Source organism: Frieseomelitta varia, unplaced genomic scaffold (assembly GCF_011392965.1).
Source record: "Frieseomelitta varia isolate USP_RPSP 00005682 unplaced genomic scaffold, Fvar_1.2 scaffold_258, whole genome shotgun sequence".
Classification (NCBI taxonomy): Eukaryota; Metazoa; Arthropoda; class Insecta; order Hymenoptera; family Apidae; genus Frieseomelitta; species Frieseomelitta varia.
Window position 1 is genome coordinate 78,825 of NW_025109988.1, and position 22,583 is coordinate 101,407.

Sequence of the window (22,583 nt, forward strand, 5' to 3'; positions counted from 1 at the left end):
AAAATTATATAAAAGTTAATATAATATAAAAATTAAAAATTAAAAATTATATAAAAGTTAATATAATATAAAAATTAAAAATTAAATATTATATAAAAGTTAATATAATATAAAAATTAAAAATTAAAAATTATATAAAAGTTAATATAATATAAAAATTAAAAATTAAAAATTATATAAAAGTTAATATAATATAAAAATTAAAAAATAAAAATTATAATTATAATTATATATATATATATATTATATATTATATATATAATTATAGTTTACCTTTAATCCTTGTCTTTCTTTTCTTTTTCGATGGAAAAATTCGTTTTTATACTCACTGTCCCCTGGAAGTGTGCAGTAGAAGAGTAACCAAGGTCGATGCACCAGGGCACGTGCAGTTATTCGCCAAAAGGGCGTATTTGAACTCGTCTTCGCACACCACGTGCTCCGCGAACTTCACGTGAAGTTTATTCTCCGGACGGAAGATTTGAACGTACTGAGGAACGTTTGGTGCAAAATCCTTCACCGCCCACGACCTGTTGCCAAGTGTTACAACATCAGCGAAACGCTCTTATTCTCAATTCGCATGGAAAGTTACTGTGTCTACACCTATCATTCTGTCTCACGCCTGGATTATGGATTTTTAACGAAATTTACTAAACTTAAAGAGAATGTGCGAATACGATATGTAAAAATATCTGTTACAATATTTCCTGGCGAAGGAAGAAAAGTTTCTTTAATCTGTAGTACGTATAGATGGTGAAAAGGAAATTAGTTCTATACTGGACATCTTTTTTTTTTTTTCTTTATCGACATTGTTAAATGATGGATTATTTCCTGACTGTCTTTCATCCATCACTGTGTTATATAATTGTTAAAAATTTGTCGACTTTCCTTGCAATTTTTATTTCTCTCAGTTTTCCAAATCAAGTGGAAATGCCTTTGAAGCACTTAGTTTTTCTTTTTTTTCTTTTTTTTTCTACAATTCTTCAAACAAGACTGACCTGAGTATCGTGTGCTCGTCAGCGGCGGTTTTGTCAGCGTAATTCCTTGCGGCAAGAACAAAGCAGGCTTCAGCCTCGTTCATTCTCGCCCTGGTAAGATCGCTATCTTTCAGGCAGGATCCTTGAATATAAATTACCCTCTGCGCCCAAATGGGCACTTGTAGAATCATCCTCATCGTAGTATCCAGCTCCATCGGCGATAATAATACAACGTAGTAGTCCTAATTACAGTGAAATTCTGTCAAACTTCTGTCGAGAATATGTTATTACACGCCTTACCAGTTATTAAGACCTCGATCAAAATTACAATTTGCGCGATAAAGTTTGCAAAAACCTACGATACCAGTGATTAGACCAGTCAAACTTTTCTATGAGAATACACTGGGAACACCAACTTTCATAATTACGCGCGTTGACGTAAGCTTTCCTTTTATTGAAAATAAAAAAAGCTAATTGTAGAAAATAACAAAAGCTGTGCTAGGTGCTCGATTTTGATTGTGAAATGTTGAAGTCGAGTTTCTGGAGTCGTAGACATCTGAATTCATCAAACTTAAGAAATTTCAATTAAATAATGATACAACAATTGCTAGAACCCGTGAAGACGAAGCGAACGAAATTATTGAAAACTCAAACTTTCGCAGTTGCCTGAAAATCGTCGGATAATTATTAAAATTTCATTTGTAACAAAGCGACGGTTTATTACAGTCAACGAATTATTAAATTATTATTATTGAATTTGCGATTTTAAGGAGAGCAGGACAGAAGAAAATCGAGAAGGAAACAGAGAAGAAAATTGAATTATATGGTGGCGAGTAAATTGCACGATCGAATTTCTCACCTGTAGAAGGGGATGGGCGTAAAATTCATTTAGAAAATCCATAATGGTGTCGGCTTGAAGTGTTGTGCTGCACACCACCACGTGTTTCTCGCTTTGCGCTCTGTGCGAGGAATACGAGCCGCCTAACTTTTGTCTTTCCATCCACGTGAAAGCCAGCTGCTCGAACTGCCGAGAGAAATTTCGGAATGTCATTGTCCACTTGTCGTTTGTAATTATCGTGTGTTTCTTACTTTCTTAAATGAAACGCGACAATAAATTAACCGATTAGAGTTAGTAATCCGAGTCGACAGTTCTTGTCAAATTGAATTGAAAATTTTGAAAATGAAACGAGAGTGTAGTAAATTACGATTGACAGATTATTTCTAGTGTTTGTATCGAAAGTGGAATTTCATAATTTCTCGAGACAGAGAAAAAATTTTGAGTCGCCGTCAGAGCGAATTTAAACAGATTTTTAGAATTCTCTACTAGTAATGTGTTTGATAAATTTTTAAGCGTATAAAATTAAAGGACCACTACACTTATTTTTCCACTAACTTTCACTGCAAATAAACTATATAAAAAATATATAAATATAAATAAATAATGTATAATATAATATTATATTAAATATATTGTATTTTTTCAATTACATTTAATTAAATTATAATATTATACTAAATATATAATATTTGATAATTATATAATTATAATATTCTATTAAATATATTATATTTTATTAATTAAATTTAATTAAATTATAATATTTAATAGTTATATAATTATAATATACCTATTAAATATATAATATTTAATAGTTATACAATTATAATATTATATTAAATATATAATATATTATATATAAATATACAAACGCCACTTCTTATATTATAAAAATTATTTTTCATCATCAATGACTCAAATGAAACGCGTAACAACACCCAGACCAGGAATATTATCGTATTAACCCCTTAAACACAGTAAATTCTAATTGATTGTGTGCGAACGCGTGTTCTAAGGGCTCCTTTTGTCAGAATATATTCACGTATCACGTGCAATCGACAGAGCTGACGGATGAATCGCACAGTTATCGCAGCAATCTGCGCCACTAACCGGCCTTTGACATCCACTGTCATTAGTGAATGATTTCGGTCAACAAGTTGGACAACGTATTTGGACTAGGCTCCAAGTTTAATTAAACGCTTGGTACCGGCCGAACGTTAATTAGATTACGTTGAAATTTTACGAATCCTCTCGACAAGGAGCCGACAAATGAGCTTTGTGGTGATGTTTACTCATATACAGTGTGGATTAATTACGATGTTAAAAGTTAATTTACTAACTGCAGACGTCGTTTCACTTGCAATTACATTCACAGTTGTAGCTTTGCGTGATCGAAGAGTTATGTTAACAGTCCGTAGGTTTTAGTTTACTCAATCGTTAATTAACGCAATGATTGATGACGACGAGTGAGCGTGAGTAGCTATTTTCAGCTCGAAGTACTTTGGCTTGGTTGTTAAAATATTGCTATAGCTTTGTTATGTACTTATATGTTTGAGAGCTGCACTTTTAACGTAGCTCGATATAAACTGTAATAGCTATTAAATTGGAAGTTAGTCAATATATCTAGGAACAGATGACACTCGTAATGTTTGAATAAATTGTGAAAAGTTACAAATAAGTTTAGAAATCGTCACAAATGAATAAAAACATGACAAACAAAATAAATAAAATAAATAAACAAATAAATGAGAACATGATAAATAAAATAAATAAAATAGTAATGGAAACAAATAAAAACGCAGTAAATAAAATAAACAAAAGTTACAAAGGAATGAAGGTAGTATATAGGTAGAGTTGCATTTTGAATTTTTAAGCGAAGAGCATGATAATAAAATTCTGAAATTAAGCAGTTTTAATATAATAAATGGAACGCGATAAAAGTCACGAGAAGGTTGTCTCGCGACATTAGGTTCGCGATGTCTCGATTCCCATGCAGAATATTTCGGTGGCCATTAGGTTCTCCTTTCATTTAGTTCAACTTCCTGGCCATTAAGCGTCCCGAAATATAAAAGTCTCGCGTTATTATCCGTCTTTAGATTTTCCGTCGGATAGTGATCAAGGGAAGATCGATAGGACTTTTACGACCGTCAGGGAAACGCACGTGTCGTTTCTGTCGTAACGTTCGTCGTTAAAAGGGGAAATAAAATTTTACGCGAACTGGTAACTCTTGCGACGATAAATATCAGAAGAGAATTGCAGGAAGCAATGGCCGAATATTTCCTGCTTTTGTGAAATTCCGTACGGAGGATGAGAACTATTGGCGCGATAGTTACATGGTAATATGAACGAACAAGTGAAGAAGAATTAATTTATCATACATAAGAATCATCAAATTTACTTGATTTATAACATAATTTCCAAAGAAATATGGAGTAAATCTATCAAAAATATTCTACCGATGTGTATCTAGTTTGAAAGGTACGTTTAAATTAATTAAATATAATAATTTGTCGTTATTATATTTTTTAATTATAAAATCTACAACTTTGTTTGATAGATTTCCTACCTCTTATTTTTGTTTTTCATGTGTCAATTTTTTTATTTTGTTTGCTCTTACTTATTTAATTTCTAATAAAGTTCTACGAGTTCTGCATATAAATCGTGTAAAGCTTCTTTGACTTAATTTGAATTAATTAAATAATTTTAATCAATGGATCGTGATTGCCAACATTACATTTTGATTTATCATATTCTCCACGTAACTATCGCAGATGGTTTCTATCAAATCTTTGCACGAACATTATCGATTGATCATCCTCTTTTAACATGCATAGAAATATTCTAACATTTATAGATGCATATAAAAATATATTTCTGCAATCAAATGTAAATTCCCTTCTGAGCTCAACAGATTAACATATCATTTTTTTCTTTTACCAATTTCATCACACAGTTGACGAATGAACAAACGAAACAAATCAGAGTAATGGATTGAACTGTGAAACATAACGCGTACCTGGGTAGGTAGAACTATAAGAGCTACGCAGATCATGATGACCATGTAAAGCTGCGAGGGCCAAATGTCAGGTACAAAGTCCCCGTAGCCGACCGTAGAAAACGTGACTACAACGTAGTACGTGCTTTGAAATAGATTCAAATGCCTGTGCCCCGCTCTCTGGAAGTGTTGGATCCCACATACGCTGAAACAGACAAATCGGGAAGTGTTTCCTCGCGTATCACTAGATTAGGGTTTACCATCCATTGAAATCACCGCACCGTCTCGTACCTGGAGCGAATATATCGATTTACAATCAGATGTGTCAAGCAAATTTATATTCATTTGAAATATAAATTTATTTATTTTAAAATATAATTAAAGATAAAAAAAAGAAATAGGATTTCGATAGAAAATCGTTTCATTATACTTTCAATGTAATATCAATTCTTTTGTATGTAATTTTGGATTTTTAATTTCCCCATAAAAATTCACAATCTCGTTGAAAATCTATGATTTACATTTTTGAAGACCATGAACTTCTTAAGCAAATTTATATTTTTGAAAATGTTATTTACAAAAAAGGAAAGAAAAAAGTAGGATTTTTTTATAGAAAATTGTTTTAGATACCAAGCATTGTACTTTCAATGTAATATCAATTATTTTGTATGTAATTTTGGACTTTCAAATTCCCCATAAAAATTCACAATCTTGTTGAAAATTTATGATTTACGTTTTTGAAGACCATGGACTTCTTAAGCAAATTTATATTTTTGAAAATGTTATTTACAAAAAGGAAAGAAAAAAGTAGGATCTTTGATAAAAAATTGTTTCAGGTACCAAGTATTATACTTTCAATGTAATATCAATTCTTTTGTATGTAATTTTAGAGTTATAAATGCATAAAAATCCAGAGTTTCGTGGAAACCGATAGTACAAGTAGTCGTATCTCTCGAAGATCAAGAGATCTTCGTTATCGATTATGTATTCTTTCGTCTCGGAGGATGAGGAGAATCATCCGGTAAAAGCAAATCGTATCTAGCGGAGAACATTTATTTTTATAAGCGATTATGCACGCGACCTCGTTCTCATATCTGAATTAAGTTCATGTTTTTGCAGATTGTCTTGTTTCCCTTTCTTCTCGTGTTCAACCATCTGTTTTTACAACCAATTGATTGTACAACGTACAGTTCTGGAATTGCAGATATTTTTACAAAGTGTCTTAAGTTAGAATAAATTTGTTATTAATACAAAGAAGCAAATATATGAAAATGCCTTTAAGTGGTTGAGAATGTTAAAAACAATAAAAATCTCAACGATGGGTTAAAGAGTTTATAAACAAAAGAGTAGAGTAGAAGAGTAAAAAATCTTGATGATATAATTTGATAATTTCATTCGAAAAATTATTTTTAATTCACAAATATTATTTGTTATTTACTTCGTAGCTTAAAATTAGATCTATGTTGATCCTTCAATAGAGTACATTTTTTCTTTTTTTTAATTATACCGAGCAACTCTATTCAAATTAATGATGTACTGTTTCAGAAAATCAATCAATCAAGGAAATTTTGGAAAATTAGTCAGTCGATTTATTTGTATTTTCTTTCTTTCTTTTTTCATCGAACTCAAAAGAATTCCAAGAACTATGCAATTTCATGAAACTGAAAAAGAAACCGAGTAATTTATATAACGCTACGAAAATTATTGCTCATTGGTCATTAATGAGTTAATTGAACTTCAAAATTCAAAAAGAAGAATACACAAAATACACAAACAGACTGCGTTTTCGGGAAATATAGTCCATCAATTTGACTTTCGAGCAACTGAACGCAATATTCGCTTACTTACTCGAAATTCAAACGAAATGCAATCGCGTCACATGCGTGTATCGCAGTATCAATCGTACATACATTTCCGTGACTCGGCGTTTCTGTTTGAAATTCGGTTGCTCATATAGACGGGTCAGTTGAAATAAATAAATAAAAAAAAAAAAAAAGGAAAAAAAAGAGTAAAATAAAGAAGCGCCGAATGGCGAGAGGAAAGTAACGATATTGCTTTTTTAATTGGACGGCTTTCGTTATACGTTCGGGTGCGTTTATCAAAAAATATTCAAGCTATCTTCCATCCTCTCTCGGACTTGTTTCAAAAAAAAAAAAAAAAAAAAAAAAAACACGTATCATTTCTCAAAATCGTTTGCACGCTTGTTACGATTCTCACAGAATCGATATCACCGGTCACTTCACGTTGATCGAGATAACACCACAGACTAGGTATATCATACCTCGTCTGTGACAATATGATGGATTTTATCGACAGATAATTAATAGTGATCCGACAAACGTTCCTATGACTTCGTCAGGTTATTATAAACTGTGCATAATATTTATTTATTTATTTATTATACAGTTGTTATAAACTGTACAATCAATAAATAAAGGAATTTATTCATTAAGGAATTAACTTATTAAAAAGTAAATAAATAAAAGCGATTAGAGATCAAAGTACAGTTGAAATTTACAATTAGAAATACAATATAATAAAAAAAAATAATCTTTATCAATTAATAAAGATGAACATAACAAAAAGAGTGATATTTTCTTTATTATTTAATATACTGACGTATGTTTATACATTTAATTTACTACAGTGACAAAGGCAATTAATTTATTTGCACACATTTATTACTGCGAATGTTTGTATAGTATACAATTATATGTACTCGGATATAATTTAATAATACAAAAAGTATCCTTTTTATTATATTCCCGTTTGAATTATACAAATAATTTTATCTCCAATCGCAGACAGATATACGTATAGTCAGACATTGAAAATCTAAAAGTTGAGAAATTTAATCTTAAACAGTTCTATCATTATGATTATGCAGTGTAATGAATAAAAAAAAGAAACTTGGCACACGCGGTCAAGAGAGATGAAGAATACTAGAATTTTTATTATATTTCATCCTTTTGCCATTAAGTTCTGTAATTTATCGATACTTCGATAAATTCAATGAACCTCGACAAACAGAAATTTTGATGAATCCGTACGTTCATGAATACCAGTCAAGGCGTTGCGTGTAATTTTATTGCGATCCAGAGGGACAGAAATTGACAGGTCACATATCTCGACGATTTACCGTTATTGCAGTTTTGATTCTGGGAAATTGCTGCTTGATTCAATTTCGCGTGAACGACGCAACAAAAATTTGCAGCTAGTTTGATTTGACTGTTAAATAAATATGCGTTAAATTTCGTCGGCGATACGGTTGAATTGGTTGTTCAATTGTACGGTGTGCTGAACAGATTTAATTATCATATTTTTTAATTATTTTTTTTTCATTTCACGATATTCGTGACATTTTAACTTTAGAAAGATTGGAATGACAATGTGGGATAAAACGTTATAACCATAGGGATCGAATATCGAAATTTATCTCGACAGTAAAATTTCTACTGCGTGAACGAATAATTCTCTTAATGTTCCATTTGTTCGATTTTTACGATTATTACAATCTTCACTTTATATCTTATGTCGGCGATGATTTGTAAAGTTTAGTTGTAAAGAGTTGGGAAGATCAAATCGTAAAATTCGAAGTAGTAGTGACTCGGCGATGTGTAATTTAAGAAAGAATGCTTCCAGAGGATTAAGGCAATAGCACTCGATTGAACGATTTTCTTGATTTACAGGCGTGATTTTAAATGGAGGATTTGCAAAACTTCGATGGCTCATCGATAATTAGTAACTAGGTTGAATTTGAAATTCTAATTAACAGACACGGCATTAACATTTTTCTATCACGTCGTAAGACAGTTTTTCCGAAGTAATTTATCCTTGCTCCGGTACTGCCACAAATGTAGAAAAGTTTCAACACCATCAATTTTAAACTGGCAATTTTATTTGCATTTTATTCGCATTTTTATTTGCATCTTATGTATTCGCATTAACACAAAAGCGCTATCAATTCCCGAGGAAGGCAAGAAATCCCCGCGACGGAGGAAAACTTTCCTCCCTGCTCAACTTCACTTTTGTTTGCAACAACAAATGAACACACGAGGCAACATCGTTTTAAGTATAAAAAAATCTCCCGAGATCTTAATTGAATTTCACCTAAGCAACGCTAAAAATTCGTAGTTTCTAATTTTTGCAACCACGCGAGAGTATCATCTTCGAACGAGCAGACGACGTTTCACAAAAAATTCACAAATTGGCGAACTCATCGTCGTCAATTAACCTCCGAAAATTGCAATATTTTCTTAGTTTTAAATATATTTAAGTATAACCAAATACATAGGCAAAAAAAAAAAATAATAAGTTCATTACTATAATAATTTCTATCGAGTGATATCATACCGACGAGTTCAAAAGGAAAGTGACGGATTATCGTATACGGTATTGGTCACTCGTTATGGTCCGCAATCAGTTGCCAGCGCTTTTGCCACGCACGTCGAGAATTTTTTGTCCCAGAAATTGCAATATTTTCTTAGTTTTAAGTATATTTAAGTATAACACACGCGAAACAAATAATACATTTATTACTTCTCGATAATTTCTATCCATAGTGATATCATATCGACGAGTTCAAAAGGAAAGCGACGGATTATCGTATACGGTATTGGTCACTCGTTATGGTCCGCAATCAGTTGCCAGCGCTTTTGCCACGCACGTCGAGAATTTTTTGTCCCAGAAGTTGCAATATTTTCTCAGTTTTAAGTATATTGAAGTATAATCCATGCAAAATAGTAAATAATAAATTTATTACTTCTCGATAATTTCTATCGAGTGATATCATACCGACGAGTTCAAAAGCGACGGATTATCGTATACGGTTTCGGTCACTCGTTATGGTCCGCAATCAGTTGCCAGCGCAAATGCGTTAAAAATTTGACTCGTCTCGCTCGCGACTTGAAAATTTCGTTGCAGGACACGTGTAGCCAGTTTATGGCCGATGTTTCGCATGTTGTATCCAGTTTCAAGAACACGCAGACACGCGAACCCCGCCGCATTATCAATATTGATTGCGCAGAAGGGGTTCGCCCCGTTCCTTTCAACTCCGAGAATACAGATTACGTACATAGCCAGGGCCTGTTTCCTGCGAGTAACTCCACAAGTAGTCGTTTTAACGAAGCGTGCCGGCGACTATACATCTTGTAAACGCGACAAGCCCATTCGTAAGGCGAACGTCGAGCGATTTTCACGGTGACAGTGAGAATAGATAACCGCCAGCAATAACTGGACCAGAAGATAATAAATTTCGCTCATTAACCGGCCGCGTGCTATTTATACGGTTGTACGCCAGCTGCACGCATAATTTCCCCGGCGCTGTTAGTGGATTAACTTTATCGGTTCAGCTGTTTTCGCGCGAGAACTGCTGAACAGACGTTCGCTCGCAACGAATTGAACTCGCGACTGCTTATGCTTCCTTGTAATTAAATTACGCGAACGTGATACTGATTGTACGTTACGTAGTATTCCGAGTACTGTAGCATGGTATGTTTTTGTAGTGTTGCAGAAGCATCTGCAGATTTTTGTTTGGATTATTGGATTCTTCAAGCATCGATAATTTTCGAGTAAATTAGAAAATTATCGGATTGATCGACATCTCGTTGCTGAAGAAATTTTTACTTCTTTTCTGCCTGTTTTATTTTATGTTTGATTAATATATTGTTAATTTCATACAGAAATTGATCAGTCAGAAGACGAAGTTCGTTTCTAAAAAAAAATTAATTTGTCAATACATCGTTCAACTCAAATGAGTTTGATAAATTCAATGATAGACGTTGACAGCTAGTGGTAATTCCCAAGTATCAATTCGTTTCTAACAGAACGGAAATTTCACATCTGAAATTACTAATTAATTCACAAATCACCTGCCTAAAGAATTAATTAACAAACCCACAGAAATCCACTGATCCCGAACAAAAAATTAATTCACCAACTCGTGATTCTTTAAATTGAACAAATTTAATATATATATCAAAAATCCAACAACAAACGTCTAAAATGTTTTTTCTTCTTTTTTTAATTATTTTATTATTACTATTTTTATGTTTCAACCAGTCGCGCTGGCGACCGATTGCGAACCGTAACGAGTGACCGAACCGTATACGATAATTCGTCGCTACGATATCACTGGATCGAAATTACTGAGAAGTAATAAATTTATTACTCGTTCTGCCTGAGTTATACTTGAATATACTTAAAGCTGAGAAAATATTACGTGCGCGGCACGTCATCAGAGCGCAAGAAGTTAAAACATTCGAGACGCCCAAGGATCATTAGATTTCCAAAAATCTACACGGTTTTTTTCAAAAAACATTGGCGCAATTCGATACGGAAACGTCCTGTTCACTCGAAATGTGACTGTTTGTCCGTTGCGTCCCGAAAATATTTCGTTCGTGGAACGAGCGAACACGAACGAACCGTGACAACACGTATGTACGTATGCACGTGTGCCTCTTACCTCGTTCCCCCGTTTGAAAAACGACTTCCGAATAATGCCGTGATCGGCCAGCAGATAGGGGACATCCGACCAAGCCGCGGCGGCAAGGGCGAGCTTACAAGTACGCCGTTCTAGAATTACACCGTAAATAATGAATCAGGACGATCGATGACGATACCAATCCATCTGCACGAGCCGCCACGATTACTTATTAACGTCTGTCCCACATTGCGATCTGGGTCAATCAGGCAAGTTTCATCCTTTCGCGAATTGTAATCCTCGCGACTAAGGATGTCGCATGATACGTACGCTCTCATTAATTAATAATCGAACACCACCGAATCAATGATTTGGCAAGAAAATTGAAAATTTTTTTCTGAATTTTCACATGCATAGAATGTTAGAGGACCTTTTCTTCGCGGGTGTAATCCTTACGAGAGTGTCACGTGACTCTTAATAACAATCATCGCAGAAACAATGACTTGAGAGAATAATTTTTGGTTTTTAAAAAATTGAAAACTATTTTCTGCTGTTTTTTTCTTTTTTTTTTTTTAATTTTACACGCGTGGAATGCTAGACTTTTCACAGCTGTAATACTTACGAGGATGTCACGTGACTCTTATTAACAATCATCACAGAAACAATGATTTGAGAAAATAATTTTGGTTTTTAAAAAATTGAAAACTCTTTTCTGCAATTTCTTCTTTTTTTTTTTTTTTTTAAATTTTACATGTGTGGGAAACTAGAGGGTTTTTCACAGTTGTAATACTTACGAGGATGTCACGTGACACATATACAGTGACTCTTATTAATAATCGAACATCACCACAGTTGGAGAAATCATTCTCATCTTTTCTGCTGTAATGTTTTTAGTTTTATACGTATTTTATATGCACTTTTTAGTTTTGTATGCATAAAATGTAAAGTGTTCTTTTTTTTTTTTAATTCAAGTAATTAACGAGTATTAAGTTACGAGTAATCGAAAGTGATTTTTGTTTTGTCTTTTAAGCGCGCGTTTCACAAAGCATCCAATAGATTCGAAACTACTAGTTCGTTCATTTTAAAATTTTCATATATTCTTCTCCATAAAATGACCTGAGACGTTCTTTTTTTAGCAAAAGATAAAATTGTTCTTATTTTTTATTTTTTTAAAAATAGAGAAGACTTGAGACACATCACGGATAAACAAAAATAGATGCGCAATCAATATAATTACTACGAATGCCATAGGTATTATAAAACGTTCACCGTTGCTACTAATAGAAGATCTCGCAGTAGTAAAGAGTTAAATTTATCATCCTATGACTTTGCTTTATCAATGAGTCAATTCACGATACTATTAACATTAATACGTAATAACATTCAATATGTAATATTGACATTATGAATTATATAATATTAATGTCTTCTTCGAAGCAATACTCCGAGTTATATTCAAATAATGAAACAAACTTAGGTATCTATTGTTCTGTTACTTCCTATTTTTATTAAAGCCTTTTAAGAAAGCTCCAAATATATATATATATATATAAGTTTATATAATGTAATAATTTTTTTTTATTATATATTATATATTATATATTTTTTATATACTATATTTTATATTTTATATATTATATATTATATATTTTTTATACACTATATTTTATATATTTATATATTATATATTTTTTATATACTATATTTTATATTTTATATATTATATATTATATATTTTTATTATACTTACTATATTCACAATATTCACATATTGTCGTTATATTCACAGAACATATTAAGGAGAAGTTTAGATAAAAAGCATCGTATAACCCCCGTTACTTATTTATTTTACTTTCTTACAAAAACTAAGTTTCATCTAATTATTGCATCCATAGATCAATACTAGATTCGTTCCTCTTTTCCAAGTTCTGCTTCAAACAGTATTGAAAATGTCGAGATAATCGCGACGTTCTGAACAGAGAATAGCTGTTCAGAACGTCGTCCTCCTGGCTGTTTGACTTTCCGTTTATCTCATGAAATACAGAGTTCGGGTAACATGAATGCAGGAAATTTTACATAATTGTCAGGTGTGTCACTGCATGACATACGACTTTACATTTACGTGAATACACTGACGTCAACCTAACTTTTCGTAATTCGGACAGAAGGAAGCAGCAAGTTAACAATACGTATGTGAGAAGAATGAAACGATGATGGTTGTCCAGCGCGATTCTGTGTTGGTGCATTATCAAAGAAAGTATTATCGTAGCTTGTAATCACGACTCGTAACTTACGAGCAGATGAGTATAGAATTTCTTTTATAAATTCATATTTTTTTTAAATATAATGAAGCATCGAGGAAAAATAGAAAATTGTTCTACTACCTCACGAGATTAAAGGATCGCTGAATTTTGGTCAAAGAACTGTCGATACTTGGACGGCTATAAAAAAGAATATCGCACGACTATTTTTATACAAGTATAAAGTTTTTTCAGATGACTCTTTTTCGCGAGAGACCGACGTTGCTTTTTTCCTTCTCAAACTTTAATATAAGTTCAACGTGTGTACGGAGTTTAAGAAGAAGCTTTCAGTTTTTCAAATTCATAAGATTATAGAATCTGGACAGAAGCCTCGTCCCATTCCTCGACAGTGGCCTCGATATCACAGAATTGAATTTGATCGAAAAGAATTATAAATGAAATCTGTTGACACAACTTTGGTCTTTAGTGAGTTGATTGTCCAAGTTTTCGAATTCTATTTAACTCCAAGTTTCAAGAGGTTCTTAGACGTTCACGCGACATCCACCACGTGCTTTCCATGAGAATGTCGTCTCTTTGATAAAGTTGATTTCAAGGACGTTTCAAGGACGTATAGAATTCAATGCTCAAGTGACGAGTAGCAGTGGAGCGAATCAATTCTTTGTCCATTGTAAAATATTCTATAATTGGCTGAAAACTTGAAAGCCAACAATTATAGAAATTTCATTTTGTTTCATTACCACTAGACTGTGGATTTTTATGCATTTTAAAGTTACTATGAACATAACTAAAGTTGTAGGATCTAAATAGAAAATTTGTCTTATCTATTTTATATTATAATATATTATAATGAAGATAATATAATACATTATAAATATATTAATATTGCTACTAGTATAAATATTAATTATTTTAATATATAAAGTTGTAGGATCTAAATAGAAAATTTGTGTCATCTATTTTATATTATAATGTATTATAAATATATTAATTATTTTAATATATAATATTAATTTATTTTAATATAAACATATTTAATATTAATGTGTATTAGAATACATTATTAATATAATATTATATATTGTATTCAATATTTTATATATGTACATATTTTTGTGCATTATACTGCATATTGCGTGTTTTTGCATAATCTTCAGTAAATGCATAGAAATCAGCGATCTAATAATTACTGTGTTTTATTGCATTAATGTTACATTAAAGTTTCGTTACACTATCATGATAGTACTAAGTAGAACGTATGTAGTCGTAAGTAGTACGTATCGGTGGCTGTCGATTACTGTCGGCGACTTTATATCGAAAAGGTCAAGCATCATCAAATATGAACGTTGTGTAACAAAAATTGCTTTTGAGGACTATTGGCTATTGTAGTTGAAAATTTCATTCACGTAATAAATGTCGAATACACCTTACCAGGTATCGCTTAATCTAAATTATTTTGATCGGCTTCGTTCTCAATTTTAGTATTATCGATCAATTCTACGTACGTATGTCCGTGCCATGTCTGAGGCCATCGTTAATTTTCACTTCATAGTTTCTCATTTTATTTTCTCCAGAGATAATTCAATTCTTTTTTTAATAAAAAGAGTTGTTTTTAAATAAAATACTTTTACGCGCACGAGAGTCATTACAGAATATTCTGTACAAAAATCCTGTAAAAATACTTGAATTATGTACGTGTATAAATTTCCATTTTAAAAAATGGTATGAAAATGTATGAAAGAAGTAAAATTGTAGAAAAACAGATCTTCCATCGTTCATTCTTTCCTTTAATCGTTCATAAAAAAAACATAAATTTCCATTTAAAAGAAAATAGTCTGCACGAAAGAAGTAAAATTGTAGAAAAACAGATCTTCCTGTGTCGTTCATTTTTCTAATCGTTTCTTTTCTGCGATCAAAAAAAAAAAAAATATATATATATATAACTTTGCGCGATCTAATGTCCATTTAATTGAGAATCTCTGTCAAATCTCAGCGAGATATTGATCGCTTTGTGAACTCGCTGTATAAAGAATCTCTGAATCGAGGGAATTACCCTAGAGTCACTGTTTCGCCCCGTCTGTATTGTAACACCGTGCAGGAAATCTGAGAATTCGTAAATGGGAACTGTTCTGATTGGCAAAGTTTCCTCGTTACTTGGGTAATGTAATATGACTTGTATGCGAGCTACGCAACACGCGCGTTTGGATAAACTTGAATAATAGTTGAGAACAGCAACTGCAAGAATGATTTTTCGGGGAAATCAGTTTCAGGCACACCATGAAGAAGTCAACAGCAACGCTTGTGACAACGTTTATTATGCAAACGGTTGCTGTATACGGCTGATACTTCGAAACAATTAATACTAATATTAATATTTATACGGTGGTGTGAAGTATATATATACTTCAAGTATATGTAAATATAAAAAATAAATATACATAAATATAAAAATATATCTATGTAAATATAAATGTAAAAATATATATCTATGTAAATATAAATGTAAAAATATATATATGTAAATATAAATGTAAAAATATATATGTAAATATAAATGTAAAAATATATATATGTAAATATAAATGTAAAAATATATATATGTAAATATAAATGTAAAAATATATATAAATGTAAATATAAATATAAAAATATATATATGTAAATATAAATATAAAAAAATATATATGTAAATATAAAAAATATAAAAAAATATATATGTAAATATAAATATAAAAAATATATATATAAATATAAAAGTATATATATGTAAATATAAATATAAAAAAATATATATATATGTAAAAATAAATATATATGTAAATATATATGTAAATATAAAAAATATATATATATATAAATTTAAAATATATATATATTTTTTTATCAGAAGCACATTTTATTACGTAAATATCGCATTTTATTTCATGAAACGAATTTTTAATTTTTTAAACGCTTAGAAATCTTTATCACGTTAACATTTGACGAGCGACAAACGTGAGGACAGCTGTTTAAAATGATTCAGAGATTCACTTACCTAGTAAAGACAAGGCACAGTAACGTAGCACTAAGGATCATCAGTTGCTGACTTAAAGCTGATTGGGATTTTTGCATGGCCCTGTGTAGATCGTTCTGCAACTCATGACGATAACGAAATGAAAATTATTTGAGAATAATTTTAAGATTAACCAGCCAATGTCAATTACTTACAAACATGTTTTCCAACGAGTGTTTCGCCAGCCAGCAGTTTAGGAACACCGGGATGAACAGGTTTCGCATTGGCGGATAAAGTAGCTAAAAGTACAAAGAAAAATTTGTCTTTTTTGCTAATAAATTAATGTATAATTTATCGTATAATTATATTATTATATTAATTATATTATAATGTATAATTCTACGAGTTACAAGGTGTTAATAAATTTCTCTACACTTGTCAGTGTGTATTCTTTTCGATAAAATTTGGCAGTAAAACAAAGATTTATGTACGATTTCAAGAGTCTAATGGTGTGTCAAATCGATCGAACAATTGACTCGACAGATCGACTCAATTTGAGTAATTGCCAAACGATTCGATTATGCAATTGACAGAACAGAAATTTCTGCTCTCGAATTCCATTCCGTCGAGCACGCACGTTTGCAAACGTAATTATAAACGCATGCAAGAACAATGACTTCCCTCATTGTTCTCGCTTCTCTCTCGTCAAAGGCTGCGACGTTCACGTGCAAGAACAAACACGAAACTAGTTAACATCCGTCACTGTTTCCCCGTTGGTACAAACTGCACACTCCCATACAACGTTTTCTTTAAAAAGACAGAAGCAACATTATGCATGTATGAAATCTCGTTGAAGCGAAGAGCGAAACTGTGCTTTGAAACGATAGACAATTGAATCTTTGAAATGAAGAAACAATTTGTGAATTGAAGAGCATCGAAGCTGTATAATAAATCTACGTATATATCTTAGAAAATTATAATTCGACTGCGATTTGAAATCTCGAAGAGAGCCAATACTTGGCTGTCTTAGGTTACAAGCAAATAAATAAATAACAAATCACGAAATTTAACGAAAGCGACGAGTGCTTTGTATTTAAATGACTGAGTTGAAATGACGATGTGATTTGAATATATCATTAGCTACAAAGTTTCGTCATTGGCTATTACCATCGGTAAGTCACAATTGATATTTGTAGGCTATAGTTAAATAACTGTAATCGCGAATCGGCCATTAACGTAGAACGTAGGGGAGTAAAGAAGTTCTTAGAGGCAGAGTTTTTTTAAAAATAAAACTTAGAAAACTCGTTAGAAAGCTATAAGCCACGTTCATAAGTCACGAATAGCTTGTCATACGATGTAAATGCTGACCTGAAAAATGAACGTTCGAAGCTGCACTTATTTCTACGTTATTCCGTACTTTAATCATTATATTATTTTTACGTTATTCTACTGTTATCCAGAATGCATTGCCAGTGAAAGTAGATTAAATCGCGAGTAATTTTCGTCCGCTGTGTACATGATTTAAAAAAAGAAAAAAAGAAAAAGAATGTCACACGACACACAAATACTTCGAAATTAACCCGTAATTTTTCAAACACTCACCGCACGAATTTTATCGACAGAAATGTACCAGCAAACGGTGGATTATTTGAACTTTTACAAAATATATTATATCGACAATAACAGTTGAGCTAAATTTTTTCCTGGTCGATAAAATTGATCTTGTTTTCAATCATTCTGAAATTTCTAATTTCAATTTTCGAGCTCGAGGCGCAGAAGAATCATTAGAGACGACAATTTCGTGAATTAGCTCGCGCAGTGAGTTAGGATAATTCGTAGTTATTTCGAAGTTGAACGATCGTAAGAAAGTGAATACGTTGTCGACCCACTGGCATTCAGTTGTGTCTTTGACATGCACAGCTCTGTATGACGTACCAAGGGACATCGTTTTATTCCAAGACTATAACCGTTAGAAAATGTATGTCAATCTAACGCTATAGATCGATAGATCGATAATTTCTTAAAACCGGATTTATTTACGTCCGACGGGGCAAATATTTTACGAATGACTATATAGTTACACTTGGGACTCGATCGGTCTCACCATTGCCAGGTGACGCAAAACTAATGAGTCTAATTAAATTGCATAGCATGATCCTCTGATTTTGTTCAACTCTGTTCGCGTTCGAATCGGGGTTAGTCCCAATAGGACACAGATCGATAGACGGAGATCGCGTCTAATTTATCGTACACGTCGAAGAAACTCTATTAAGCACCTTAAATTGAGATTGAATAATTCAATCAAGTGGTTAGGCATTTTTGCTTTGTTGAAGATCTTGATCCGGTTATTAATGGATCATCATTTATGCAAATTGATATGCAAAGACTAAGATCTAGCAAAAGTGTCGTTGCATCTGTTAAATATTATAACGAGAATACAGAATTTTGTAATATAGAATTTTTAAATATCATTAAATTTCCTAAAAATGCGTAAAAATTTGCTGTCTAGTTATTGGATATGGTTGTCAATATATTTGGTTAGAATTTAGAATGTTTCAGAGTAGAAATTTGTTAAGTAATCAGATCATTCTTTCTAGGGTGTTGGAATTAATAAAAGCAATGCTATACTTCTTTTAGTTTCTTCCTCTCTTCCCTTTATTTTAGGCTTTTCTCTTTTTTAAATTGAGAAAAAGGTACGTAATATTTTGTAACTTTTTATAAAAGAACAACTTTAAGATTCAATATTCAGTATTTAATTATTTGAATACATTCAATGTTCTTTCATACAATTTTGGAATTAAAAATATGTCTATCCGTTTCTAAAATATATTGTACACTGAAATATATTATACACTGTACGCTCATTTTCAAAAAAATTTATATCTTTAAATTTATCAGGTTACTTCCTCCTCTTAACTATTTCAAATATCTGTGTATTATGCAATTGTTTCAATTTTATTTTATTTTCAATTATCAGTTCGAAATAACGAAATTCTAACAGTTATACGAGCTCTCACGAAAAAAATAAGTCGAAAATACAGAAAAAAATTTTTTAATTTGAGGCTTCGTTCTCGAAAATTTATCAAATATGAGTTTCTAGAAAACAGAAAGGAATAATTAACGGGAGATGATTCCACGTGCAAAAATAAATCAATTTAGAGATTCGGATTTTTCAAGGAAACAAACTTTGAATATGTCGTTAAAAAATTGCACTTTTCGAACTCGGTCGTCCCAGAAATGATGCGTCAAATCGACAAATTTTCCTCCACATTTTCGACTCGCATTCTCCACGAGAACTCACTCTTTGTCCTATCGTATCGGAACACCCTGTATATCCGTGTGCACATCGGCACTGTGTACCCAGTCGAGTCGATGCAAAGCAACAAGTTCTTTACTCTTTCGCTATGATAGCTCGTTAACATAACCAAGGCCGATTGGTCGTGTATCGTGGCTTGGAGTCCGACCATACGGAACTCAATTAGAATTTCCTGATATTGCGTGTCGAAGGAACGTAAAACTCGTAGATTTTTATCGTTTCTTTCATCGCTGGTAATCAGGAGAGGATCACGCGGTTATGATATCGTTCGTTTTATTGCCGGAAATCTGTTCGTTTTAGTTGCTGAGCCGGGAGATTTTTCTCTCCCTTATCAAAAACCGTGACTTAATAAGTCGTTTTCTGGCTTTATGTAATTCCGTGCCAACGTTTGGAAAATATATCTACGTTTGGTAAATTGTTCAGCCATGCGGTACTCTCCTTGTAACCGAGAAATATTGAAACACGATTTTCCCAGGTTAAACTTCCTTTAATATTTCTCGGAGAAATTGTTGGACAATTTTCAACACGTCACATTGAATTTATTCTTATATTTGCAACTGCATTTTCTACGTATTTCGTTCAATTGTATTTTGTTAAATAACAACAGTATTACTCGTATCAAGTTAAAATTCTCGTCACAAACGCCGCAATTTCGCTAACAAACGAAATATCTAATTAAACATAGTTGAGTACCTGATTAGATCAATGCCTGATCTAATCTGAAATGTTTGCAAAAAAAAAAAAAAAAAAAAAAAATGGAAAATGTCCAAATGTCTGACTTGCATAGAAAGAAAAATGCAATTACAACTAAACTAAACTGTTACTAAATTTAAAAAGAAAGAAAGAAAAATTCAGAGGAATTATTTAAACAATTCAATTATAACTCACCGTGATGGTGAACGGAATGGTGTTGACCAGCTCCAGGATGAAGTGAAATGAGAGAAGCTGCTGCCAGACGTTTCCCTGTGAACATGACGAAGACAGCTCAAAAAACCCAGCGACAATTTTAAGAAAAATACGTAGGTGCGGTGGAAACGTTCCACGAGCAAACATCAAACAGCTTCTACAGCCGGTTGGCCGTTCTGCACTTTCTGTCCAGCGTCCATCCGAGCGATCGGAAACGCGTGTCTCTCCCGCGACTTGATGATACCGAAAACGTTATTTTAAATCAACAGGTGGCCCGGTTAATTACCGAAAACCAATTTAATATTCAGCCCGGATCCGCGTAGGTAAATATTAATTAAACCGTCGTGCAAACGCAGTAATTGCGTAATTTCATTTAGCGAAATTATTCCGAATGCACAGTTTGGATGCGGATTTATGCGTCTAAATATCCCGCGATAATTCGTAAATCGGCGGACGAACGTTGATTGGGAATAGCCGCGGGGAACGGAGGAAATTGATGGAAAAATATCGAAATTTAATTATTAATATTTATTATATTATATATAATATTTATTACTGATGTACGTCATATTATATTATATATAATATTTATTACTGCTATACGTCATATTATATTAAATATAATATTTATTACTGATATTCGTCACATTATATTATATATAATATTTATTACTGCTATACGTCATATTATATTATATATAATATTTATTACTGATATTCGTCACATTATATTATATATCATATTATATATAATATTTATTACTGCTTTACGTCATATTATATTAAATATAATATTTATTACTGATATTCGTCACATTATATTACATATAATATTTATTACTGATATTCGTCACATTATATTATATATAATATTTATTATTAACATTTATTATATTATACTATTTAATATCGGAATTCATGTTTTTACTTTACCTAAGGCACACAGTAATATTGAATATCTGTATTATTCTCTTATTCTTCTTTTCCGATTGTTTGCGAATATTAAATAAATTTCTGAATAATTGTACAAACACGTATACTTCGATTTTTCAATTTCCACTCTTATCATTCGTCGTTATTCCATCTTTTATTTTCTTTCTTTGATTTTTCTCCCAAATTTTTAGGTAACGTGCGTGTAACTATATATAGTGATAAAATTTCTCAAGAATGTGTATTCAAAGTACTACGTACAACTTGTAATGTCCTCTGTTATTTTATTATCTCGTATCGAAATTTTCTAAGCCACTGCGTACACGCGGATCGAATCTGTTAATAAAGTCGATTTAATTAAGCGTTCTAATGGCGTGTATAATTGAAACAAACGGCAAGTTCATTTAGACGCGAAATCTATAAATCACTGTGGCACATCTCCGCGTACATACATCTTTTAACGTGACCTGTCAACGTATATCTGCTCGTACGTTACGCTAAGAACACTAATTTGCAAGACCACATATCCTCTAGTTGTTCCACACGGTATTCGATTCGACCAGAAACAGATCAAGGTTTGTAGTTACGCGATTTTGAAAAGAAAAAAAAAACTCGAAGGAAATTTCCAAGTAATAACAATATATAAAAATTTCTGTAATTTCTAATATCGATCGAAAATTTTGCTTTTTACACGGTTTCTTTTCGATAAAATAATTTATTTAGACTCGATTAATACGTCGTTTCAATTCTAACCTATTCTAGTTGTAACCTAATTCTAACTTAATTCTAATTAAATTAAATTTTATTCAATTCCAATTAAATTAAATTAAGAATTGAATAAAATAATTGAACGAAGGCGTTATTCAAGATCTCAATAAAATAATTGAACTGTTCTACGATAAATATAGCGTTTAAAGAAATACTGTTGGTATCTTTCCTGCTATTCAGTCATG

At 31.8% G+C, this 22,583-nt stretch overlaps 1 protein-coding gene across 1 annotated transcript in view; it reads right to left on the bottom strand.

Annotated features, from left to right (window-relative positions):
- LOC122528750 (potassium channel subfamily T member 2-like) overlaps positions 1–22,583 on the bottom strand; it is a 142,736-nt gene that overhangs the window by 19,665 nt on the left and 100,488 nt on the right. Inside the window, exons 5-11 of the mRNA XM_043654199.1 lie at positions 20,683–20,757; positions 16,694–16,777; positions 16,521–16,615; positions 4,829–5,012; positions 1,834–1,998; positions 996–1,216; positions 330–527 (exon numbers count right to left, since the gene is read on the bottom strand). Coding sequence (XP_043510134.1) covers positions 330–527; positions 996–1,216; positions 1,834–1,998; positions 4,829–5,012; positions 16,521–16,615; positions 16,694–16,777; positions 20,683–20,757 — 1,022 coding nt within the window. The remainder of the gene's footprint in view (positions 1–329; positions 528–995; positions 1,217–1,833; positions 1,999–4,828; positions 5,013–16,520; positions 16,616–16,693; positions 16,778–20,682; positions 20,758–22,583) is intronic.